Below are 27,717 nucleotides of genomic sequence, written 5' to 3'. Positions count from 1 at the left end.
AATATTTATATAAGTATGTGCACCCAGGTATACGTGTGTCTCAAGCTTCTCTCATCTAGCCTCTCGATGCTTTCCCTTCCACTATAACTACCACACACTGTTTTCACATAGGTCTATTGTTTAGACATATAATCCAGTTAACCACTTCCCTCTTATTAACATTTCTTGTCTCTAATTTCTTGTCAGATAGTAAGTAAATTTGCATTTAAATTATTTATTTTTATCTCTTTTTTTTTAGAATAAATTCTATCAGTCAAATTATTGAGTTAGTATGTCTAAGCTCTTCAAATAGAATTACCTGTCAGAAGTACTATACCCATAACTAATGAAAAGTCCAGGCCAACTATTTCTAAAACAAAACAAAACAAAAAACAAAGAAAGGACTATATACTTACTGTCTTCAAGCAAATCCGTTATATTTAATTCTAGAGAAGGGAAAATTTTTTTGAACATTTTGAAGTCTTTTCCAAACCGAGGCATCTGAATAATCAAGCATGATGGTGCCTAAAAAAAGACACATAGTTTTAGAAACCAAAGTCCTAAGGAGCTGGGGACTTAATATAGCGCTTACTTAGCATGTCCAAAGCCTTGAGTCCTAACCCCTGTACTAACGAGTTTCCCCATGAAACTGAAATAGTCATAGCTGTCAAACCCAGTAGTGCTTTCAGCAGGGCTGTTGGCCCATGAAGCAGAGCCCACTTGTGAATGTGCAGTGTGGATGCAGAGCAGCAATAAGCTACAGATTTTCCAGACTTCCCCAGAGACGAACATGATAAAACAGACCACAGCATGCACTGCAGAGATCACACATTCTGACAGTCAAAGAGACGTTTCTATTGCATTCATTAGCAAACCCATACACAAGAATTTATTGGTAATTTATCTCTTAACAGAGGGAGAAAAAAATAACATTACCTTTGACATGTTTAGATACTATGCATGGGAAAAATGACAACTGAAAACATAAACATGTATGCACACATATCTTTGCATCAAGCTACTTTAAACTTAAAAATTAGCTTTTGTTCCCTTTGCAACCCAAATCCAAAACATTCCAACTTAAGCGGCTATCTTTAAAAAGAACAAAGTTAGAATACTTTTTTTTTAAAGTGTCTTCTTAACTATTTCTTCAAACTATTCTTGGTTAAAGCACAGTGATAGCTAGGTGTGGTTCAGTGGGGCATCACTTGGGGTAGTGTGTACAAAAGGCCTGAGTTTAATATCTAGCATTGATAAGAAACAAAATAAAGTAGCAGTACAAGTCCAGTTAGAATCACTAACCTCTGCAAATTTCAGGTTGCTGCTGATAAAAGACCATTCTAGTAACTGTTGAATTGTAGGAACTCCAACTTTCTCATTTTTTTCCACAAAGATCTGATAGAAGTTGCAGTCTTGGACGTTCTGACCTGCTGATCTGGGAGCACACAGGAAGAAATGCATATAAGCCGTCTACCAAATGCCTGAATCAAGTATGAAGCGTCTGATAGACGTGAGGACACAGCATCATAATGCTCGTGTCCAGCTTTGGATTGTCCACACACCAGGTGAAAGACAATGATTCGGATGAGATAGTTAAATGTGCTTATGCAGAAGAATTCATAAATTAGTTCTTCTGCCTTCTTTATAAATTATTCGAAAGTTCTCTTGCCATCACAAGAAAAATGTAGAATAATATTCCAGACAAGAAACACTATATGAACAATAATCAGTTCTTCTCCCTCCAAATCTAGAAAGTAGCAGCTACTTTTTTAAAAAAAATTAATTTTTATTTTATGTACACTGGTGTTTTAGCACGGATGTCAGGTCACCAGGAACTGAAGTTACAGACAGTTGTGAGCACTGCTTTTACTGACTAGGACAAATGCTACAATGCCTCAGTGACGGACTCTTAGACCTTCTAAATCAAACTTCTTTACTTCCTAAAATAAAACCCTGGGAGGGAGGGAGGAAGAGAGGGAGGGAGAGAGGGATACTTTCCTAGCAAGTCAAAGCAGGGCAAGGTGTGACTTCCAGGAACCCTAACAACTATCCTCTAGGCTTTCAGCTACCAGCAACTCTTTAGATGCTCACCCACCAACTTGACAAACACCAGGTAAATGGTCACGGTGAAACATGAGGGTCCAACATCTTCTTTCCCTTACCAGCTTACTAGTAACCATTAAAACTAACTCTACTGAGAAAATTGTTTTTCATCTTTCAGCTTACCGCTTATCTTTTTTAGCCAAGTGTCTGGGTTTAGAATCAGATTATTTAAACGTATGTCTAGATTTCAAGAGTTTTAGAAAAAAAAAACTATCAGCAGTTTTTAATCACAAAACTTCTGTAATTCAGGGAGCAGCCTATTGTGATCTTCAGCTGCCCCAAGCAAATTATGTCCTGAATTTACAAAACATAAAATCTGGTAACTAGCTACAGCACTCTTGAGAACTCAAAGGTAATAAGAACAGATTATAATTCAAGAAACTAGCAGTTATTCTAGAATAACATTTTAATTGGTTGTTGATGACTATGAAAAAGTCATAGAAAAAATTCATAGTTAAAAATAGCATAGAAGAGAAAACAAAAATAATGGAAGTAAAAAAAATCACACCCAGAAAAATCAAGGATGGCCAGGAGGAGGCACGGCAGCTAGTTAATGGAGGAAGAGATGCATAGTGTCCTAACACTGTAGCAGAAAACTGGGAGGAACAACAGCCACTCAAAATTCACTTCCAGGGCCAGGCATGGTGGTGCACACTTTTAATCCCAGCACTCAGGAGACAGAGGCGGGTGGATCTCTGTAAATTCGAGGCCAGCCTGGTCTACAAAGCAAGTTTCAGGACAGTCAGGGCTATATAGCGAAACCTGTCTCAAAAAATCAAACCAAACCTAAAACGAAAAACAAAACAAAAATCACTCCTCAAATCATATGCACAGGGGAGTCCTTTTAACCATAAAGAACAAAGTCTGTCAGTCATACAAAATGGATACAACTGGAAATAAACATACTAAACAAATTATACCAGTCCCATAAAGAGAAACAATGTATGTTTTCTCTCATTTATGGTTCCTCGATCTTCTACAGAGAGACAAAAAGCATTAATTTGTATATGACATGAAAGTAGACGTGATGCTGCCTAAGGAACAAAGGAACTATGAGGAGGGAGACATGGAAAGGGACAGAGGGATGGAGGTACAGGGGAAACATACTCAATATACAATATGGGGTTTATGAAAATTTTAGAAAATGATAAAAATAATTAAATAACCCCACGGCTAGTGTTATAGAAGTTTGGAAGCCTACAGAATCATAACCAAGTTGTGAAACTGTACCAAGCCATGCTAGTTGGGTTGTATTTTCCACCAGGGACAATCCAAGGGCACAAGAATACAAATTTGGTAAATTTTAAAAAGTGGATATTGACATTTTACAAACATGAATATAAAAACATTCATGGATTGGTGTGGTTTGGACCATAATAGGTGAGTCCTGAGGTCCTATACTCATTCCAAAATCCTGCAGCTCCATGATGAGTGTGTGAAGCTTGTGACGTCACTGCCCAGCCACAAGGAGCCTGGGGTGCCCTGCCTTGATGCTCTTGTTACTCTTGCTTTGGTCTGACCTTTCTTTGCTTGCTCTGCCCCCAACTCCTTCCTTTTGGGATGAGAACCAACCCTGTGCCACTGTAAGCTGGAAGGACAAAACTTGTTTATTGGTTTTTCAGGAACTCATGGTTAAAAAGACTATTTTTGAACAGTGTTGGAACATTAAGAATTATGGAAACTTCTGAAGTTAGAATGAATGTATTCTGCATTAAAGATGACCAAGAACCTATCGGGACAAAGAGTAGAAAGTAATAGCTTTAAAATCATATGTTTAAGTCGGGTGTGGTGAAGCATGCACTTAATTTGAGCACTCAGGAGACAGAGGCAAGCGGATCTCTGTGAGTTTGAGGTCAGTCTGGTCTACAAAGTGAATTCCAGGACAGCTAGTAGCCAAGACTGTTACACAAAGAAATCCTGTCTCAAAAAACTTGGGGCCTAAGAGAGAGAGAGTTCAGCCATTAAAAAAAAAAAAAAACAAAAAATAAAAAACTAAGGCTCATAACCAAAAGTGGTAGGAAATGTCTCAGCTATCAAGAGGTTAAGACAGCACACTGCCCTTACAGAGGACCAAAGCTCAGTCCCCAGAACCCACAACAGGTAGTTCGCAACTGCCTGTAACTCCAGCTTAAGGAAATCTGACATCCTCTTCTGGCCTCTGTTGGCACTGAACTCATATACACAATTAAAAATAAAATTAAATGTATTTTTAAATGATATATTTGGGTATCAAGTTGACAATAAGTGGTCTTGTGATGTTAATATTGTTAACTTGAAGGATCTGGAATCATCTATGAGATAAACCTCTAAACATAACTGTAAAAAAGTTTTCTGATTGGGTTGAGGTGAGAAGATCCACCCTACATGTGGGCAGCACAATTTCACAAGTTTGGGCCCCAGAATGAGAAGGAGAAAGTGAGCTGAGCACCTGCATTCATCTCCATTTGCTTCCCTTGCAGAAGCAGGGACACTGGCTGAGGTACAGTCCCACTACAACTGTACCAAGATGGACTGCACCTCACACTCTGAGCCTCATGTTTGCTTTATAGCCATGGGAGGCCTGCCCTCTTCTGAATAGAAATGAAGGAGGAGAGGATGGGGGAGAGGGAGAAGGTGGGAGGGAAGGACTAGGAAGAGAAGAAGGAGGGGAAACTGTAGTTGGAATGTAAAAATCATTAAAAGAATAAAACAAACCAAAAAATTAACATATTTAATTATTTACTCTTTCTTACTAATTAATCAAATCTGCCTTGTAGCTCAGTGTAAATCTTTTTTTAACTCTATCTTTGAAAACAATGATTGCTTATTTTTCTTTCCTAAAACATAAAATATTCCTTTTTCTATATGCTTGAAGGAATAAAATAATGTTGTTGATTTTCCATGATTAATTTTTACATGGCTAGACTATAATAAATTCTTTTCTTAAATCTTTGTAGATAATTCTCTAGGATTTTCTAGGTACATAGAAAGCGATTACCAACTTGGACTTGCTAATAAGTATGTACACCCCATGCTTATGCATCATGCCAGTTCACTAGTTAGAGATTTCTGAAGAGAACCAAACTTTAACTGTGATACTTTCCTTGCTCCCACAATCACTTTAACCCTGGTTCAAACTGCATTGCTTAGACACAAGAGGAAAGAGAACTCATCAGTGTGGGTTCTTAAGGAAGTAGGCAGCACACTCCTAAGATTTTCACCAGAGAAACCAAGACTGAAATCAAGAGGGGCCCACCATTCAAATGACCTGGGAAGCGCAGACATTTCAAACATCTCACTAAGAACTGTATCGCAGTAAACTCAGGTATTCTTTCAACATGGGGAGAAGGAAGATCTAAACTGAGAACGAAAGAGCTAACTTAAGGCTAACTATAAGTTATGGGAAGCCAAAAACAATGCTCTCCCTGTTTTTTTCTTCTTTTTTTAAATTCAGTTGGAATAAGATTCCTTTTAAAAGTTCACTAACTGAACTTTCAAAAATATTAACATGCAATTTCATAAGTAATTACATTGTGGGCACATCTGTCATTAGGGCTAATTAAAAGGACAGGTTCACTTGTGCCCTGGAAGTTAAGTGTAGCTCAGAGAGAGGACAGCAGCTAGTGAAACCCACATCTATGCTAGCATCATTTAGCTACTGGGCAATGGCAGTGTAAAAGAAGGTCTACTTCTGAAATGCTTCTAGACAGCTTGAGACCTACCTTATTTTTAACAATGGCTCAACCCTTAAAATATCATGAAACAGGATATTTAGAAATTCTTCAGGATCTAGGAGAAAACAAAACAAAACAAAAAAACCTAAGTGAATCACAGAGAAAATTTAAAAACCATTCTATTCTTTAAGAGAGACATATTAATTAAAAGTTTAGTTATTTCAGGTTCTCCTGACAAGGGAAAACTTATAATAAAACATTACTTTTTCATTTGTTGTCATGATGCCCTATTTAACAGAATATAGTCATTCACACACAGTGAAATCATTTTTATGTCTTTTGGGAGGTTCAGTAGAATCTACCTGGTATATGCCCTATTTTTTCTTCTATTTTAGTAATAGCCATGTGTATAAATGCCACAGCTGGTTATAGTATACTGTTAACAAACTAATTCAGGAGTTGAATCTGAGCAAATTCTTCAGTTGTGAGCAGACAGAAGTGCTGGCCAACTGCTCCACAGCCCCTTTCAACAGGGAGCACAGTGAGAAACTGAGTGCTGGGGATGCTCCCTATCACAGGAAGAGAAGCAGCTCTGAACAGCCCTGCTGGGGACAAGGACAGCTCTTTACTTGGTCATCTTCTGTAGAGCCAGCCTGCTGACCTCTTAAAGACTTCTTCCACATCACATCACTTCAGAAGAATCACAAAATCAGGAGAAATATGCATGTCACATAGAAAAAAAACTTTTCATATTTTTGCAGTGCTGGGAATCAAACCCAAGGCCTCTTACATACTCCACAACTGAGTATGCTCCTAGCCCTCTCAAATAATTCTAACTTAAATTTAATCCTCTAAACTAAATAGGTATATTTCAGGAAATAATTTAGCATATTACTAGATGATAAACTTTCAAGTTACTTTCAATGCATATATTATAAATTAAAAGGGTCACCTTTTTCTTCAGAGGTAAATCCCGATGCAGCATCAACTTTCTCAAGTATTTTCCTCAGTTTCATAGTTTTTGTGGCACACACATATCCATATCTGTTGATAAAAATGAATTAACTGACACTGGCACAGTGAGTCATATGACACGTCTTAATAATCAAGTACTTTTCATACAATTCTGACATGTTACAAAAAACAATAGACAAGGCATTTATTTTTAAGAAACTGTAGGCTTTTTACAGAAGTTTGAAAAGTGAAAGTCTGAGAATCAGAATTGTTTCCAGATACTATTAAACACCTTAAAAATAACTACCATGTACTAATACAATTCTCAACTTTTTATGAAGCCTGGGTGAAGCAATTTTTAAATGGCATTTGCTTATTATATTAAAACACTTATTTTATAAAATAGGGTATCCAAATTTGAGAAAGCCCTTCTTATACACAGGATAAGAGACATGGAAAAGGGAACTGATGAGATACTAAAAATTTAAAGTCTAAAATCAAACAGTCAACATAATTATGACATTCTCTTTGTTTGACTATAAGAGACCATGGGCTTACAAGAACAAGTCAGAGCCAGCTAATCATACTGTGTACCCACTTTTTAGAGTGACTATCCACTTACTTGGTAGCTCTTTGCAATCAGCAAACACTAAACACCTACCACTTGTGTAATGCTATATGTAGGGCACCAAAAATACAAAAGGAGATTAAAGAAACCTAACAACAACAAAAAAACAAATAAACAAAACAGGATCTCTACCTGTGGGGCTTCCAATACAGAAAGCAAAACCTCTGTCCAAACAACAGATATGACATGTGCAGACACAAGAAATTTCTGAGCTACTGATCTTGCATTAGCCTCTTAAGCTATCAAGTGCTGGGATTACAGGTATATCCCACCATGCCTGACAAGATGCACCTTGGTCTCATAGCCCATGCAGCAAGTGTTTTCTATAGACTGGTGACAAAATTAGAATAACTATGATTCTGGACTAGTTGGGCAATCGTATGCAAAAAACGTTTCCTGAGGGATTGACAGTATTTTAAAAAGAAGGAAGGTTGTGATAATGTGCCTTGTAGATAAGATTTGACCTGTGCTGTTCTAGTGTCATTTACATAGGGAAAGAAAAATGAGAGTTTAAAATTTGTGTAAGACAAAATAATTAATATTAAAATCAAAGCACATAATTAAAGGATAAGATGATTAGAAAAGTAAGGCAAACAAGTATCTAGAGAAATTTGTTTCACTTTTAATTTACTTTCTTAGCTATGTGACACAGTACGTCGTTTGGAATACTCCTTATAGTTTCATATTTTGTTATTTTTAAATATATTACGTTAATTTTTATTTTCACTGTTAAGAAAAGTGTACCACAAAGTTTAAATTGATCACAGTTGGACTTTGAATTGCATAGTTTGTTCTCTATGTCCCTGAGCTATCTGTTTCCTGACTGGCTAACCTAACTCTTCATCACATAAACGCCTTCATCACACATCACCATCATGCATCAAAGTCTTCTGACATGGTCTTCTGCACATTTACAACTACCTTAGTAAAGGAGTCAAAGAAGACCTAAAGAAATTCTTTTAAACAAACAAAACACCATGTCACTTTAATATACCTCACTTGTTTCTAGTGCAATGTCATGTACTAGACAAAGAGGCAAAGGGATAAATTTGTAGTGCATGACTCCAAATGAGTCCCATCATTTTACAGAATGCACTGCCCAGACTAAAACACACATAAACAGAGGACGAAAAACAAAGGTTTTAAAAAGTCAGTATTTCATGAGAACTAACTTCTTTTTTTTACTACATGAGTCCAGAGCACAAATTAATTACTATACAAGAAAACAGTAAACAGAACACCAACTAAAGACAAAACACATGTCTTCTACTTACATTCTCAGAGGATTGACTATTGCTGTCCTCAGTAGCTCCTGGGTCTCACTATAATACTCCACATCATTCTTTTCCTTGGGTCTGAGCAACACAGTATCCAGGACAGAACTAAAAGCAAATAAGCTGCAAAATAAAAGAATATTTTCCTCATGTTATAAAAACAATATTTGAGAAAGATTCTTAAAGGAGTAGGAAGAGGCAAAGGGATAGAGTGTAGCGAACCACTGGTCTAAGAACTCATGGACAGATCACACAGGCCCTGTGCTCAGTACCCGGAGACCCTGCAGATCCGGACCAGAAACACCAAGACTGCACCATGCACATGAACGTTGAAAACACGCCAGAGAACATTATGAAAGAAGCTTGTTTACATAAACCAAGAGAGGCCTAGAAATCGGTCACACACACACAGACAACATAGGGAGAAAGTCAGAGACTGGTCAAGACCAGATCAGACTAGTAAGGACAAAGTCATCTCATTATCATAAGATAGGCATTTCCTTATAATAACTTGTGAGTGATTAGCAATAAAAATTTGCTGGTATCAAAGAAAATAAATTTAGTTAAAATAAATTTTTATCAGTAAATCTAAGGAATATTATAGTAATGCTTGCTTATTTGTTTAATCAAAAGTATTCCACCAACGAAAAGACCCACCTTTATTCTGCTCTCTCCTTTAAAATCCTAACTTCCATACTAACGTCCTAACTCTTGTGGCACAGCCTACGGAGTGGCAGATCCACTTAACTGGCAGTGCACAACCCTTACGGCTACAGATTCAATCTTCATAGCCTAATGATCCTTGCTGTTCAACTTGATCCACTTTAGGGAAAACTACACAAAGGAGGGCAACAGTGATCCCATGGAAAGTAACTTTTAATATTAAGAATTTTTATGATCATCTCGATATTCCAGAACACACGCAGCACGCAATGCCAATAGCTTGCTGCAGGTTACTTGGCACAGGTGCCATCATCTACACTGGAGGCAGATGTCCTCAGAGTATCTGTTCACTCATTATTCACTGCAGTATTTTTATATTAGTGCTTTGGATCTAGGAATAGGATATGAAATTCTTTAGTCACTCAGGACCAAATCTCATGATCTTTCCTAACTCTGTCAGTTTCTCTACTCAAAGGCATCTGGCACCTTCTTTCATACACACACACACACACATACCTGTCTCCCCTCTCCCCCACACAGCACTATTTACACTTACTGCAGAAAATAGGAACTTACCAGAATAAAGTTGAGTCCAAGTAACAAGAATTGTAATGGCCCTGAATGCCTTTCTTCTTTCCAATCATTATCTTTAAACCTTCTTTTTCCATCTTTGGTGGAGTATTTTTTTCTACTACTTTACTTAAGTAGCCTACAAATGCTGAAAAGATAAAAAAATAAAAATAATTCTTTTAAATCATGACAGTATATATTCATATGCATGTACATATATATCATTTAAAGTATATTTTGGCATCCTCTGCATTTTTTTTACTTTAGTTAACTGATATTTATCTGGACTTATAAAAATGTGATTATTTGCTTTCAACATCATTCCTGTCATATAGAGTTTAGAAAATTAAGTTAATTAAGCACCTGTCAAAGAATATTTTGTTACTCGTCCAAAATGTTTTATTTTCAAGTATAAAAAGAAAACAAGTTTCCAAAATACTCTTCAACATTAAGAAAAATGTTTTTCATAAAGATGTTTTCCCTATTTCCCCCTGCTTGACTCTCACTATTGTTAAGGGAAAGGCCAGCATCAGCAAGCTAGTGACAATGAGAAGAATTGTCCTCCATCTGTCAAGCCAACTGCATCCCCAGACTATATCAGATTTCTTCATAAGGACATCCGAAATGAGGTACTTAAACAGACGCGGAGGGGGAAGTTATTGCTAAAGGGACCACATTTTCATTTCTACCACCCAAACTGCCAAAAATTTAATGTCTATAATCAATAAAAGAGAAGAAAAAACACCGCCTTTCAGTCTTTAGACCCTAAACACTTTTCCTAACTCTTCTTTCAACATATCTGCTCTTAGGACAAATCTCTTATGCACCAAGTAAGAATCTTTACCAACTTCGAAACTTGATGAACACTGGCAAGTAAATAAAACATTTAAACACTGTCACCCTCAGATGCTAAAAAGTAGCAAGAAACAGTCATTCCAGATGGGTAAATAAATTAAAAGTATCCAATTACCTAAAGAATTACACCTTTCAATCTGATTAGTAACAGGTTGCAGGGGCGCAAACCTAGAGTCGGGTCTACAGCTCTTCAGTTTCACGAACAGGGCCTTCTTCACGTCGCAGGTGAAATAGCGCGTGCCCATGAACGTGCCATCTGTACAGCCCGCACATTCATCCTCCTGAAAAAGAAAGGTTTTGGTATGTGTTACACCGGGAAGAGCTATGGAGTTTTCACTTTTTCTGAATTTCTTTTTCAAATCTTTTCCGAACAGATCAGCAAGAAGGAAAAGGGACTGACTAACTGGTGCTTTGGCCCTCAGCTGGTGGTTTAAGAAAATAATTCTTTAGCCCTCCGGGAAGTATTTGATGCATTTCCCTTCAAAATACATGCTTAGACCTTCCTTGATTTACTGAATTTCCCTGAGCCATTTCAAAAGTATTAAAATCAAGGGGCAGGAGTAGATAAATTACCTAGTTCCTCAACAGCAAGAAGACAAGTGAAAAAAAGTTAAAAACTATATTTAGGTAATAGCTAAATTTATTCAAGTTCTCCCTCCTGGTTATGAAATATCACACAAAATACTTTTTTTAGACCCCAAAATAAAACCTTCCCGTCTTCCAAAGACTCCAAACATGACTAATTTTAAAGTCAGTCACATCCCTGAACTGACTTCAATGGGAGGGAGCTAAAGAATAAGAAGGAAAACTGGTCACTGAACTGCTTTCTTTGCTGCATTCTGTTTGTATGTGGAGACTACATGTTCTAGCCTAAAAATCAATCTATTCCTTGATCACAAACAAACATGAGGAATAAGTGGGCGAGAAGCCTTAGCAATGGCAAAAGGTGAAGGTAAGCAATACTATATTTCTTCTACTACTGGATTTTTTTTTGAGAATAAAATAACTTCCCAAGAAATTATCTAATAGAGGAAAACCTAGTTTTAAAACCCATGAAGAAAAGTTGTAGATTTCAAGCCAAAATAAATTACCAATTCCAGCCCAGCTAGCACGTGACGGAGCCCAGGCGGCTGGCCAATCCAACGGATAACCCCATAGAACGGGGGATTCTTTTTCACTTCAGCCAGTGAGCCCACCTCTAGGCCGTATGCATTAGCAGAAGAGATGGGCACAGGTGGACTCTCCTGGACAGGCGTGCTGCTCAGCTCGCCCGTCACAGACTGCACTGACAGTGACAGTGGGCTGTGAGCAATGCTGCCGTTAGTATTGGGCATCTTGGTCAGGCTGGACGGTGGAGAGTGGAATCTGTTCTCGCTGGATAAGGAGTTCATGGAAGGAGGTTGTGGTGGAGGTGATGAATGTCCAGAGTCTGGAGACAGCTCTGTAAGTGACTTTGCAGGGTCTTCTGCAACTATGAAAAATTGTCCTTAATTAGAAAAGGCTGTTCAAGAACATTAAATATGACTGCATCTTCTAAAAACAATACAAAGTTCTAGTCTAACTGATCACATGATCCTTTTGCAAGCCTGCTTGAAAGCACTGTGAACTCATTGGCTCTGAATAATGTTCTTGCTCCTCTTCTCGACCTCCACAGTTTCCTGTCTCAGTAATCTGGCATTGGTCATCTAAGTCTAGTCAGTATCACATGGATTATATTCTTTCCCGTAATATGATTAACTTAGAAATTAGTATGAAGAGATATAAAAATTAAATGATCATTCTAAATAACCTCTGGAAGAACAGTCAGTGCTCTTAATCTCTGAGCCATCTCTCCGGCCCAGGATGAATGAATTCTTGAGAGAGGCAGGCCATGCTGCCTATGCTCACAAAACCCCACTCAGGGCGAGAATCAGATGTGGCAAATACCCACTCAGGTCACTTTCTGTGTAAGTATGTATGCAACCTAGAGTATGCAACTGTAGATTTACTGTGTGTTTTAGCTTATAACTGAATCCATGTCATAAGCAGTCATCATAGAGACTTAGAACACTATATTTTCATTTAGTTTACTGAATCTACTGAATACAAAGCAGTGTAGAAGCACTAGGAACTTATAGAAAATACAGGCAAATAACCAAAACCACTTCAGGGACACTTAACCTAACCTAAGAGAGTGAGTGAGTACAGCGGGAGGAAAGGTTTCAGTTTAAGAGGTGAAGAGCAGTCAGCCAGACCATTGAACTGGAGGAACTAGAAGGATTTCCAAGTAATTAACCTGTACAGATGAAGGAAATAAATCCATGAAAGGAGAATGATATCCAGGAAACAAGGAAAGGTAGTGTGTTTTAAAGAAAGTAAGATAGGCAAGTCTTTAAATGAGTCACTTCATTTCTAGGAACAGTTGATCCTAAGCAGATGTATTAAGAGATAAGAACAAACTGCTGGGCATAGTGGTGTACACTTTTAATCTCAACACTCAGGAACCAGAAGCAGGTGAGTCTCTGTGAGTTCGAGGCCAGTCTGGTCAACAGAGCAAGTTCTAGGACAGCAAGGACTTTTTATACAGAGAAACCCTGTCTCTGGTAAAAAAAAAAACAAAGCAAAACAAAACCCAGACTACTAACATATTTCAAATGTATCCTCAACCCTAATAACAGTGTAGTTCAAACTATGTTTAATATTTTAGTCCAGCAATATTGTCATATTAGCTATGATCTATTCACTGTTTCCAAAATTAACAAATATTGATGAAAAAGTCATTTCCCCTTACATATTAAACAGAGGGTACCATTATAAAGAGGACTAAAATTATAGATTACCTTCATCAATATAGCATGAATTTTTGGATTTGGTTTGTTGTTGTGAGTCAACAGATGACCCATTTAAGGTATAAAATAATTCAGATCTGCTTCTACTTCCAGGGTCTGAGGTGGATCCTATGGAACAAGGAAAGTTCCTTTTTAAAAAAGCCAATATGTTACAAAAAGAAATTTTATAAATAAATTAACATGCGTATGGTATAACAACTGCTCACACAACTAATATACATATACATAGTATTGTATTGTCTTCGGCTTTAAAAGTTTGGTAATTAGTCAACACAGAAGAGAGTAGGAGTTATAAAATTAATATAAAAGTTAGCCGTTTATATTAAAGCTCTAAGAAACCACTCTGGTGGGCAGTGGTGACACGAGCCTTTAATCCCAGCACTTAGTAGAGGCAGGCATATCTGAGTTTGAGGCCATCCTGGTCTATTGAGCAAGTTCCAGGACACTACAGACTATCTAAAGAAATCTGGACAAAAAAAAATCATTCCATGTAGTCTATTTTTCAATATCACCTCTACTTTGATGAAATTACTGGCTCACAAATTTCACCTCTATCATTCATACCATATAACAGTGGTTTTCCATCTTCCTAATTCTGCCACCCTTTAGTACAATACCTCAAACTGTGGCAAACCCCAACCAGAAAATTATTTTCGTTGTTACTTTATAACTGCAATTTTGCCACTGTTATGAATTGTAATATAAATATCTTTGTTTTCCACTGGTCTTAAATGACCCCAATAAAAGGGTCATTCAAACCCCGAAGGGGTCACGATCCACAGGATGAAACCCCATTGCAGTCAACAAAAGAACATCCAGCAGTGTTATAGAGCCTAGACATACACAAAGTTCTTTCACCAAGGTTTGTGAGGTGCATTCTATGATGGTCACACGATGTGGGATTCCACTCCGCATGCTGTGAATACCATTGGTTAATAAAGAAATTGGCTTGGCCTGATAGAGTAGAACAGAGCTAGGTGGGGAAAACTGAATGCTGGGAGAAAGAAGGGCAGAGTCAGAGAGAAGCCATATAGCCCCACAGGAGATGCCGGAACTTTACCCGGTAAGCCACAGATTAATGGAGATGGGTTAATTTAAGATGAGTTAGCCAGAAATATGCTTAAGCTATTGGCCAAATAGTATTACAAATAATATGCTTTCTGTGTGATTATTTTGAGGCTGAGCAGCTGGGAACAAACAAGATTACTCATAAAAAAGTCACACAAAAAAACAAACTGCCAAATGATGCACTTCTCAGAACTCATCCCATTAATAAGTGATTATAATTTCCCTTCATAAACTTCAAATGTGATGATACAAGCTGATGAACAAATTAAGTTAAAAAACATTCAGGTTTTGGGTGGGTATATGGCTCAGGAGCAGAATCCTATATTAGTTTGTGTAAGATGCCAGATTTGATGCAAGCACCAAAAATAAAAAATAAAAAAGTAATCTCAGTGTCTGGAACAATACCGGAGTAAAAAAGTACATACCTAGTTTATAAGGTTCTGTTGACTTTGATCCCCAACATTACAAAAGAAATAATTTATTTTTTTTAGATTTACAATATAAACATCTTAGAATTTTATTAACACAATTTCTTTTTCTTTGTAGTTTAGGAGGATGGACCTCCGAGGCTCTGTGCCCTCGTTAGGGATGTGGTGGAATATTCGGCCTGTGCCTGTCAATGGCCTGACAATGCAGCCCACAACCCATATGACCAGTGGTACTTTCCTCCTTTCAGGAGAAGGCCAGGATCAGCTCAAGCACCAAGACTAGGAAGCCTGATGACGACAAGAAGACAAGACTTGGAGTCTAGCATCTCTCATGCACTGCTTGAGCTGGAGATAAACTCAGATCTCAAGGCACAGCTTGGAAACTCAGTATCACCCACCACAGCCAAGGAAACTGAAGCTGGTGATGGTCAGAAAGCAATCCTTATTTTAGCACCAGTTTCTCAGCAGAAATCTTTCCAGAAAATCCAAGTCTGGCTGGTTCATGAATTAGAGAAAAAGTTTAGTGGCAAGCATGCAGTCTTCACTCCTCAAAGAAGATTCTGCCCAAGCCAACTCAGAAAAGCTGTACAAAAAAATAAGCAAAAGCACCCAAAAGCTGCACCCTGGCAGCTGTACATGACACCATCCTTGGGGACTTGTTCTTCCAAAGTGAAACTGTGGATACTCCGTGTGAATGCATGGCAGTCAGCTCCTATAGGTTCATTTAGACAAAGCTCAGCAGAACAAGCAGAACACAGGTCGAAACTTTTTCTGGTGTGTATTAGAAGCTCCCTCCCTCCCTCTCTCTCTCCCCTCTAGGGTTTTTTGCTGGAACTTGCTCTGTCAACCAGGCTGGCCTCCAACACAGAGATCCACCTGACTTTGCCTCCTGAGAGCTGGGATTGAAGGCGTGTAACACCGCCAACTGTTCTCTCTCTTATCCAAATAAAAATCTCCCTCCACAACTCATAGGCTGGCCATTCTGGTGGTTTCTTTACTACATCCTCACTTAAAATCATGTACATAAAATTTTAGTTTACATAAAGTGTAGGAACAAATTATATGTATACATATATATACATACACACACACAATAACATATAGCTTATTTAACATATTGGAGAATCATATTATCATGTAAACTACCAAGAATGGCCTTCATACCTATAACCTTTGGTTTATTATAACTAGATAAACCTTTGTCACCAACACCTCTTGACATAAAGGCAAGTTTGGGTGGCCTCCTTTCCGGTGTCATGCTCTCTGAAATAGTAAACATACTTTTTAAATATATATGGAAGAAACATAGTTTAGCATAAAAAAACAAAGAAATCCTTTCCAACAAAAAAAGCACAATCTTTATAGTCTTAAAGATTCCCTTTAAAAACTCCACAGTACTGAAAAGTGATTTCTCAGGTGAAAAAAAATCAACACTGTACTTAAAAATATAATTTCTGTAAGAAAATATAATCAAAATGCTTTAATTTTTGAAAAGTTAGTCAGATGCAGTCAATTTTATTGGAAGTTTTAAAAAGCTTTAAAGAAAACCTTATTCATAATTTTTGTTACATTTTCCAGATCAGCATGCCCAGCACAACCCTACACATTACAGTGTTTTACACTCAAGCGTTTATGGAGGGTGCCAAGATAAACATGGACAATTTGTTTACTGTAAAAACCGGAGCCTTTACATGCCCACGTGCCTGGAGAACCTCTAACCAATGTGATGTACTAAACTGACTTGATAAAACTTTCTCAGCCACCCAAGTATGCTGGATCAGTGTATTTCACAGAACACAGCTTGATAAAAACCTGGGTCGGAGACAAATCAGAGTTAGGAATGCACGCGCGCGCGCACACACACACACACACACACACACTCACACACACACACTCACACTTCTCTTGCTGTTTGTCTGCATCTCTACACTCCTGTCTCATCCCTGGCATGTGATCTGGTCATGCTGGGATTCTCCCTGCCACGGATCTGTTCCCCCTGCCCTACTACTCTGGCTTGCATAGGTGTTCTGTCCTATGTTGGGTTTCTGTTCTCCCTTACAGCATCTGCTGATCTAGCCCTCAACGGGACCACTTGTGCTCGCCTGGCTCCAGCAGCCTACTCAGTTTCCTGGAAACTATTAATAAATACATGTAAATAATGTGGTCACAGTATGCTTGCTTTATGCCTGTGTGTTTGTGTGCATGTTTTAAAATCTGTAAAACTTGTAACTCCAGATTACAACTGCTCTGAGAAAGTACAAACGCAGAGATAACCACCATTTTGGTTAAGTTCAAAACCTCAGTCCCATCCTTATTAAGGGTACCCACATGCGCTGGTCCCACCAAGGAAATATTCTTCTCCCATATGCTTTGACTTACAACGCATTTCTGTATAATTCCTGTCTTGTTCATAAAAAAACAAGGTTTATAACAACACAGATTTACTGAGATATTAAGGCTGCACCTCTACATTCATGTACAAGAACACATGTTGCTAGCTGTCAGATTTTTTATTTTTATATTTTTTAAAGATTTATTTATTTATTTATTTATTATGTATAGTGCTCTATCTGTCTGTATGTTTGCTGGCCAGAAGAGGGCACCAGATATTACAGATGGTTGTGAGCCACCATGTGGATGCTGGGAATTGAACTCAGGACTTCTGGAAGAGCAGTCAGTGTCTTAACCTCTGAGCCATCTCTCCAGCCACCGGCAGTGAGATTTTTTTAACTTAAGAGTAAACCCCTTGATATTGATTTAAAACACTAAATTGTTTACAATGTTAAAACTTGGTTCTGCCTTCTGCAGACTAGGATTATACTCTCTGTCTGAGAACCACAGCTAAAAAAACTAGATATTCCTTCTAATCTTCTTGCCTCTACTAACATTGGTAAGCTGCAACTGTTTGGATAAACTATATGTCCAAATTTAACTTATATATGTCTAATTTAGATATCCCTGACAGGTAAAGGTACTCTGATCCTCAGGTCCCTTTACAGATCTGAGAATATGCTGCTTAGGATGTCGAAAAACTGGGTCATTCATATATTTCCAGTGGTTATATGACACCATACAATCATGCTGTAAAACAGTGTAGCTGTTTCTCTAAAATCTTACTGTAAATAGTGGCACCCTGTGTTGGTAGATCAAGTTCCTTTCAGAAGCCACAGTCTCAGCTGGTGGTGGGGTTTCATACCTACTCCCCACTCCCGACAGGCTGGGATTTTGTCTGGACTGAAGCTGCACAGCTCGTGAACACATCATCACAATTCCTGTAAGATTATATATATAACTGCCCTGCTGCATCCAGAAAATTCTGTTTTCTTGAAGTTGACCTCTACCTCTGGCTCTTAAGAACTTTCTGCCCTCTCTTCTGCAAAGTCCCTGAGCCTTGGTGGGAGGAGTGCAAATGTACGTGCCCACTTAAGGCTGCAGACTCCACAGTCTCTTATTCTTTGCACCTGAACCAGTTGAAGGTCTCTGTGTTGACATCTTCTGCAGGAAGAAGCTTTTCTTAGGGTTGAGATGTACTGGTCTATGGCTATATTATCAATTATATAAATTATATTGCTACAAAACTGTTACCTGTTTTAAAGGTTATAAACTATGAAGACATGCAACACAAAGAAAAAAGTGATCGGGAAGGATACAAAAAGAAATTATGAGTTTGGGATCAGCCTCAGGAGGAAAGGGTCCCACTAAATGACTTCCTTTTCAAATTTCTGTGAATGCGCACATACTGTGTAGTCTGAGTTGTTGTTGATAGTTGCATTATACTCTTAAGCTTCACAACGACAGACACAGCTCAATGCATTACTTTAAATGCATGACTCAAAGAAATGCATACTTTGGGAGTGTCACAAATTGGCATACTTCATCGCAACTTTACAAACCTGGATGTGCTGTCCCAGCAGCTTTAATGCTTTGGACCATCAGAAACAGCAGGGCAAAGAGGGACACTTTTACAGCAGGTGAAGCAAAGATTTCCAGATACCAACAGGAAGAAATATTTCACTGGGGAGAATTCTTCCCAAATCTCACCAACTGTTCAGCTGCTCCAAAAACAATCTTTCCTACGTGCTAGAAATGTTAATATTGTCCCACAAATGGATGTAATTGGGCAAGAAAAAATAATAAACTAAGGAACTAAAGGAGACACTTTTACACTTTTTCCCCTCAAGGAAAGAATGTTAATGATACAAAATATAGATGAAGGCTTATTCAAATATACCAAATTAATTTTCATTTAAATAATTTTGCTTTTTAAAAGTCTATTTGCAAGCTTAATTTTGTTGGCAAATGCGTGTAATTTATGTGTATAAAAGCAGTATCATTCTTAATTATCTACTATTCAAGGTTTATGAATATCAATAGCTATGAAAGAGAAAAAGCATTCTCTTCCTTTCTTACCACTGCTCTAAACCAGCAATAACATCATTGACAAGCAGGAATCTTGAAGATCTTGACAAGGGACTCCCAAGTCATGAAACTCATGTTTTGTTTTTTTTGTTATTTTAATTCTATACCAGTGTTGAAATAGAAAATAATTAAGATATTTATAAGGTGGGTACTGCTTAAAAAATTTCCTTGTAAGATTACAGTCCAATTACAAAACAGTTTTACTTTTCTTTTTTCAGAATCTAAGACAATTTAAAGTTCAAACAAATTTAGAGTTGGAATATAAACATATATTAGTCACATAAATACATATATAAAGAAAGAAAGCTGGGAACACATCAATCTTTAATTTACAGAAGACTGAAAACACACAACCAACTCTGCATACCTGAGCTTCACAGCTCAGGAATCTTCTTCCTTCTTTTTTAAAATATTTTATTTATTTATTATGTATACAATATTCTGTCTGTGTGTCTGCCTGCAGGCCAGAAGAGAGCATCAGATCTCATTTCAGATGGTTGTGAGCCACCATCTGGTTGTTGGGAATTGAAATCAGGACCTTTAGAAGAGTAGGCAGTGCTCTTAACCACTGAGCCAACTCTCCAGCCCCTCTTCATCCTTCTTGAATGGTTATACTAACAATGATTTTCCAAATCCCACAATATACTTCATTCAGCTATAAAATGCAATACCCAAAACAATGCAATTAAGATATCTAAAAATTGACAATTACATTCACACAAAAATGTCGCAGGTTTTAAGGTTTCAAAAGCACCATTGGACAGTTCCCTGAAAAAAAATCCTTAAAAAATGCCCAAATATACTTGTTTGCTAACTAAAGTGGAATTTGTGGGCTATTGTGAAATCAGTGAGATATGACTATAGAGAAGCGGTATTACCCTGAATTGGCTCCTGTGAAAAAAACTCATAAATAAAAGAAAGAATTACAAGGGCTTCTTCCCAGCCATTCAGCAAGTTAGCATTATAAAATCAGCATAACTCTCCAACTTTTTGAAAAGGCCTTCTTAATTCAGCTCCCAAATAATTTCTTGTGTGTGCTGCTCAAATGTCTCCTGCAGAGGTCTGTGGGAGCACATGAATGTGACAGGGCAGCCCCCCCCCCATCTTCTTTACCCCTTGTTTGACCATTCTCCAGCTTCATCACCATCTTACTGGCCACAGATTCTGTTCATTTACTATACATCTCAACTTATTAAATGAAAGTTCTACATAGGAATTACTTTAACATTTTTTAGTTAATTTATCACTCTGTGTGTGTGTGTCCGCACACGCACCCATGTGCCATAGCATACATGCATAGATCAGATGACAATCTGCAGGAGTCATTCTCTCCTCCTACCCCGTGAGTTCCAGTAATCAGTCTTGAGGGCAAGTGCCCTTACCCACTGAGCCATCTTGCTAGCCCTAATCATCACTTTTGTTCAGTGCTGAGACTGGAACTTACAGCTTCACTCAAGTACTCTAACCATGGAGCTACAGTCTCAACCCCAAGAATGCTTATGTGCTTTGCCTCCTAAATATCCACATCTAAAGAAGTCTACGTGAGGGCTTTCTACTATCTGAATGAATGGTGCTTTTACACTGCTGTTTTTTAAACAATAAGCACTTATTGTAACATTAAAAAAAGCATTTTAGTTCACAAACATCCCAAACTGTGCTGTCTATAAAGCATGGATGAAAAGTAAACACAACTAAATAAAATAAGGACACATATGTTTTCCCTGAATATAAACCATTTGTTTCCAAAAAGTAAGAAAGGGAATTAGGAGTGGGAGACCCAGGAGGAGTTGGGGGGGGTATTATAATCAAAATACATTATATGCATGTATGAAAATCTCAATAACAAATATATCTTAAAAGAAATCAAAAGTAAAGTGTGTCAGACATTTTCAGAGCAGAACTGAAGTAAAGCTGTCATATGAACCTCATGCCTTCCTGTGTGGGAAGCGTGTTCAAACTGTAGAACAGTTTATGACTTGACACCAACAGGCAGACAGGAAGGGTAGAATGCAGTTAGGAGCCTTCAGTTTCTGTTTCTATGAAATAAGGAATTCAGGGCCTAAAATAAGCTATAGAAATAAATTCAAAAGCATTTTGTTGTCAACCTTACCAATAATGGGAAAACACTAGAAGAAAAAATACAGTGTGTTGCTCACTTATAATTCTTGTTACAGTAAAATCATCTTCTATAGAACCAGAAATGAAATACATCTCCATCTCCATGGAAATAATATTCACCAGTATGTGACACTAAGAAATAGAGGTTTATGCAGATGTTCACAATGCAAGAGTACTCGTAGGATATGGGATTTGTTGGGGACTAAAGAGAACACAGGTTCATAATCAGATGAGTTTTGGACTTTGGTTCTGCCACTCACTTTCATCATAGATAATTTAAGTCTGATTTGAGCCCCAGGTTTTTATTTTGTTTTGCTTTTGCTGCTTTTGTTGTTTATTCTGCTTTATATGTTTTTAATATTTATTTATTTATTTTACGTATGTGAGTGTTCTATATGCACGTATGACTTTATGCCAAAAGAGGGCATCAGATCCCACTACAAATGGCTGTAAGTTACCATGAGAATTGGACTTAGGACCTCTGGAAAAGCAGTCAGTGTCATAACTACTGAGCAATCTCTCCAACCTCCCTGTTTTGTATTTTTAATCATATATATATATATATATATATATATATATATATATATATATATATATATATATATATATATATAAAGACCTATCTTATAAATCTGTTCAGGACATAGAGATAGCATAAACCATCTAATTCCAGGCCTGGCACATCCCTGGTTATGGCTTGTGAACATCCCTATTTCTGAATGCCTCTATTGACTTCAATGCACTAGCCTATCACTGGGAATTCTAACAGCAGTGGTTGGTGTTACTACCATTGTCAATCACCTCATAGCAGCCAAAGAAGATACTTATTTGAGGCAAAACAAAAGGTTCTTAAGTTTTTTTGGGGGGCGGGTGTTTTTTGTTTTTCATTTTTGGGTGGTGTTTTTATTTTCATTTGTTTTTTAAGTTCAGGGGCTGTGCTGTAGCTCAATGGTAAAGTGTTTTAACACTGTACCAATTATACCAATGGAAAACACTCTGTGTTACATACCCAGCAGTGTGTGTGTATGTGTGTGTGTGTGTGTGTGTGTGTGTATGTAAGTGCCTTTACCCACTGAGCCATCTTGTTGGCCCTAATTATTATTTTGTAATAAATAATATATATAGTAAAATACTAAGAATAATAGATATAATAAAACTATGTAATAGTTTCTGACTACAGCTATGAAGCATGATCTACCATAATACCATCTTAAAACAAAAAGAACTTGGAGGGGGAGAATGATGAAAGAGTTGTCTCGATGAGGGTGCACTTCGGGGTCAGGAAGCAACCTCATGTCAGGGAAATTCAAGGAATTCACAAGGATGGTCCCAGCGAAGACTCCTAGCAATAGTAGAGAGGGTCCCTGAACTGGACATCTCTTATATTCAGATTGATGACTACCTTAATTGTCATTAGAGCGTCTTCATCCAGTAACTGATGGAAACAGATGCAGAGAACCATACCCCAGCACTGGGCCAAACTTCAAGTATCCTGTTGAAGAAAGGGAGGAACACACAGAAACAACTAACCTGGTCTCACAGGAGCTCACAGACTCTGGACCAATAGTGAAGGATCCTACCTGGACTGACCTAAGCCCTCTTCATATGTGTGACAGTTGTGTAGCTTGATCTACTTGTGGGACTCCTAACACTGGGATCCTTAACTCTTAAGCTAAGTTTTGGGAACCTATTCATCATATTGGGTTGCCTTGCCCAGTCTTAATAGAAAGGGAGGAGCTTAGTCCTACCTCAACTTGATATGCCATACTCTAACACACATGGGAGGCCTGCCCCTCTCTGAACAGAAACAAAGGGGAGGCAACCAGGGCCAGGGGCGGGGGGGAGCAAGAGTAGAGGAGGGAGGGGAAACTGAGATCTGGATGTAAAATAAATGAAAAAATAATTAAAAACAACAAAAAAAGGAACTTCAGCCATCATTTAATAAGAATCCTGAATCCTCTGTGGAGTTTAAATGAGATCAACATTTTTTTAAAAGCTTCTAGCTTCATCTCTTACTCCAAGAGACAGCATTTTTTTTGTATTTTTGAACCTTCCAATTACAAGACAGGATTTCTTTCTCTAATAGAATGTCTAGGATAAGACAATGTAAGAGATAATGTATAAACTTCACTATACTTACATACTTTTAGAAATAAACTTTACTGCCTTGTTTCGGGAGAAAAGAAAGGTTAGTCTATATAACGACAATTCTACAATACAAAGCCAACTTCAAAAGATCCATCTTTAGTATATATTTGCATTCTCATAACAAAATACATGTTAGAAACTATCTTCTGAATACATAAAGGAGACATACCTGGAATGATATCATTGATGTGCAGAAGAATTGTCCTTTCAACACTTGCAAGGCTACAAAGTTGTACTCCATCAAACCTTCCATCCCAGTTACCAATAGGGTTATCCTTGAAATGCCAAAAAAGTAAACCTTTATATACCTTTGTCAATCAATATAAATGTGAACACCAACATTTCTTTCAAAAGTATTATCTAAGATATCTTTCATAGAAAAATGTTAACTATTTTGCCCAAAAGAAATGCTGTATTAGGAATATCTGCTAAAGTAACAACGTTTTACAATAAAACAATCAACTTACAGCAAACACACAAAATAATGACTCAAATGCCTTTTTCATACTTTAGTCTGCAGTAATAACACCAGCTGAGGTTTAAAGAGACATTGTCTGCAAAAGAAAATTTACTAGGATTGCATTATTTTACCCAGAAACCTCCCCTTAAAGTTAATCACACATCTGCATCCCCTGGGCACTTTGCTCACTGTATTACTGTGTGTCTTTTTATAAACAGAAGAGCAGTTACTTCAGAATTCTCTTGTTATCTGTGGGTATACAAGACTTTCCTCAAAAAATGGGGAAAGTCTTGATTTTCTAAGGTATTCTCTACTGTGTCACCAGCCACAGGAGTTATTCGTGAGGCACAGCAGATGGCAATGAAACAACTGCCCTGAGAACCAGTGTGGAATGCTAGTGTGTCCCTGGAAACAGACAGCCATGAGTAAAGTTGGGATCGACGAACTTTCTTATCAAGAAGTCTAACGGGACTGTTTGGAACTGATGCTCACATAAATCAAACAACGGACAGAACTTGTGTGGAGCTGGCAGGCAAGTCTCAAGACAGCCTGCCTGGGCTAAATAAGATGACCTCCTAGGTGACCATTAAGAAGGGAGAGGACCCAAACAGTTCCTGTAACATCTAAAGCCTGGCCCAAGAAACCTATAGCAAGGGGAGACTAAGTCCAAAAAAGAATGGCCTTCTTTCTCCAACATTCTCTCTACCCAGTCTACAACTCCTCTGAAAAACTAAACTCTCATTTAGAGAATTCTTGTTCTTAATTATTAACGATTCTGAGAGACCCACGGGTCTTACTCTGGCTCTTATTTCACATAGCGAGAGTCTGGCAAATTCTGATTTTGTACCTAATGAGCCATCTTACACAATTTCTAAGTACAAGGCAACAGAAACACACTGGGACATTCATACCCAACCATCTCTGTAGAGCATTTATGAATAAATAAAAATGATTATTAAAAATATTCACTGTGTGAGTCTGCTGCTCATAATCCTCTCCCAACACACCCTGGTAAGAACAATTATGAAGGAATCTCCTTTATCCATAATGAACTTTTGCCTATACTTTCAGTCTGATAAAAACGTTCTAAACTTCTTTCTCCTCATTCTCTTAGGGCCACGTTAATTCACTATGTGCACTGGAAGGCATCCATTGTTAGCGAGTACGGTTATTCAGTAATAAATTGAGTGACACAGACAAAAGGAGTCATATTATACCATGACCTCACTTCTGAGGTACCTACAGCAGGCAAACACCCAGTCTGTAGTTACCAGGCATGGACACACTGGGCAGAATTTATTTAATAGACACAGAGCACACAGCACAGGATGATGAAAAAGTTCTGTAGACAGACAGTGGAGAGGACATGATGAGAATATGCCAAATGATTTGAACTGTTAGTGTAACCATGGTTACACTGGAACCTTTCTTATACACAGTTTGCCGCAATAAGAAACCAGTTTTTAGACAGTGAAAATCCTGTGGGAATACTCTGTCAACTCAAAAAGCAGTAAGGTTCTTTTCCGGAGTATTTTCTATTAATAACTTTCTATATTCATTATTATGAGAAAATTAATTAAACTTTAGCAAATATACAAAAAAGTATCAAAAGTATTTTTAAATTAAAGGAAAATACAGTATCATACAATATATTTGGATTTAGTCAGAGAAATGTCAGTTTGTTTTATTGTTTTGGTTTGGTTTTTGTTTTTGTCTACTGGTCAGTTAAAATAAGGAGAATTTAAAGACTGAGAGAATTATCCCAGTTTATTAAATGTGGGAAACGTATTGTTTCTGCTCACATTCCTACTGTGTTCCTGTACCAAAGACAAAGTGGAATAAGTTCTTTAAAATACTGTAAATTAGTCCATTTTAAGAATACAAAGTGTTCAATTTATTCCTAAATTGATAATAAAATTAATATATATGTATATATATATATATATATATATATATTTACAATAATAAAACTCAAAAAACCCTTACCATGTCCACACCAACAAAATATCCTAGACTCTCTTTTTCTGGCAAAACATCACAGAATATTACGGTTCCAGATTCTACACTTTCTCCGACCTTCAGAGATACTCTGGAGTTTATTTCCAGAGGGGGAGGTTCAGCTTGCATTGTATCCCCCGGGGCTGCAAAATCACTTTCCAATCCATTGTCATTTTCGTCTATGGGCTCCAGCTTGTCCAATGCCACAAACACGCCACAATCTTCATTACACTGAAAAAGCTGTTTCCCTTGACATACCCCATCAGTGAAACCTTGGCCACGAGGTTCGTCCTAGTTTTTAAAGTTTTTTTAAAAAGAGATATGAAAAGGTTATCCATTAAAGGGATTTCAGGAAATTACTTTGGAAAAACTCTAAATTATATCCATAATATGAAATATGACTAGCAGCTGCTGTTGGGTTTAGGGTGTTTAAAGAATAAAGAAGCTGTATCTGATGATGAAACTAACTCATAATTTCAGATCATAATTCTTTTGAGAAAGAGTGAGGATTAAATTTACAACATAGTTCTACCACGACTTTTGTCACGAAGTCATTCAACTTTAACCAAACAGCAGCATCAACTCCATTTACTGAGAACAAACTGTAACCATCTACAGCCATCCACCGTACAACTACTCTAAGTCATGTGTGTTCTAAGCACGTTACAGATGAGGAACAGGTCAGGAGAACTTGATGTAGGTTAAGTAGCTGGCAACCCTGCTAGTACATACCATAACTGGCAGTCACAGCCTAATTATTTCACTGCTTGAAAAGCCAAATCAAGAAGCAAGTAAAGCTTGACCTCTCTATACTCCTGAGAGTGTCCAAATGTGAACCAATAGTCAGTTTGGAATATAGAATTCTTAGATATGTTGCCAAGGCACGTAAGTTCCGAGGCAGTTTATACATTCTGGGGATAAGCATGAGCAAACTGAAATTGCTGCAACACACTTCAAAAATTTTACCTCTAAACTGTTATGCTTAGTAGCATACACTAAGAACTGGGAATCCTGTGGGTACTATCACAAGAGAGTTCACAATTTTTTTAAGTGTTTATAATTACAATTGGCAGTGTTAACTTTTAATATAGGTAACTTAAAAGCTTCTAAGATATGAAGTCCAGAATAATGACTTGTAAGTTTCTACCGTAAGAGATAATTTTTTAAAGTTTTCAACAATTGTCTTTATATCCTCTCAATTTATCATTAAATAAATTTGGGGGCTGAACTATAGCTCAGAGGCAGAGGGTCCTGAGGTCCATCCTAAGAACTGTACTAAAAACAAACAAACAGAAAACAAATCTTATAAAGGAGAAAATATGTGCTCATGGTCTCTCGCTCACGCGCACACTCGCTTTCTCATAAGCTCTCTCTCTCTCCTCTCTCAAATGTTTTATCAAACTTACCAGCAATTCTACTCCAAAGAAAATCCCCGAAACTGTCCTGTCCGCTAATAACGGTCCTCTGAAGCACACAACTCCTGGAAATTTCTCTTCCCCAGATCGTAGCTGTACTTTCACAGGGCTGCCCACATCTACCTGGAGGCCTTTAGTTAGTCGAATTCTGTTTCT

At 37.5% G+C, this 27,717-nt stretch overlaps 1 protein-coding gene and 1 pseudogene across 1 annotated transcript in view; one reads left to right on the top strand and one right to left on the bottom strand.

The window, feature by feature from the left end:
• The window catches only part of LOC142857832 (ubiquitin carboxyl-terminal hydrolase CYLD-like), a 29,923-nt gene extending 3,490 nt beyond the window's left edge, over positions 1-26,433 (bottom strand). The window contains exons 1-12 of the mRNA XM_075986845.1: positions 26,135-26,433; positions 23,858-23,963; positions 16,168-16,266; positions 13,499-13,615; positions 11,771-12,150; positions 10,795-10,960; positions 9,831-9,972; positions 8,592-8,714; positions 6,688-6,779; positions 5,784-5,850; positions 1,282-1,414; positions 396-504 (exon numbers count right to left, since the gene is read on the bottom strand). Coding sequence (XP_075842960.1) covers positions 396-504; positions 1,282-1,414; positions 5,784-5,850; positions 6,688-6,779; positions 8,592-8,714; positions 9,831-9,972; positions 10,795-10,960; positions 11,771-12,150; positions 13,499-13,615; positions 16,168-16,266; positions 23,858-23,963; positions 26,135-26,275 — 1,675 coding nt within the window. The 5' untranslated portion in view covers positions 26,276-26,433. The remainder of the gene's footprint in view (positions 1-395; positions 505-1,281; positions 1,415-5,783; positions 5,851-6,687; positions 6,780-8,591; positions 8,715-9,830; positions 9,973-10,794; positions 10,961-11,770; positions 12,151-13,498; positions 13,616-16,167; positions 16,267-23,857; positions 23,964-26,134) is intronic.
• On the top strand, positions 15,135-15,797 carry LOC142857830 (small ribosomal subunit protein eS7-like; annotated as a pseudogene).
• Positions 26,434-27,717: the final 1,284 nt, after the last annotated feature.

Source organism: Microtus pennsylvanicus, chromosome 9 (assembly GCF_037038515.1).
Source record: "Microtus pennsylvanicus isolate mMicPen1 chromosome 9, mMicPen1.hap1, whole genome shotgun sequence".
NCBI classification, from domain to species: Eukaryota; Metazoa; Chordata; class Mammalia; order Rodentia; family Cricetidae; genus Microtus; species Microtus pennsylvanicus.
Note: the sequence above shows the minus strand (reverse complement) of the source record. Positions and strands in the feature narration are given on the sequence as shown.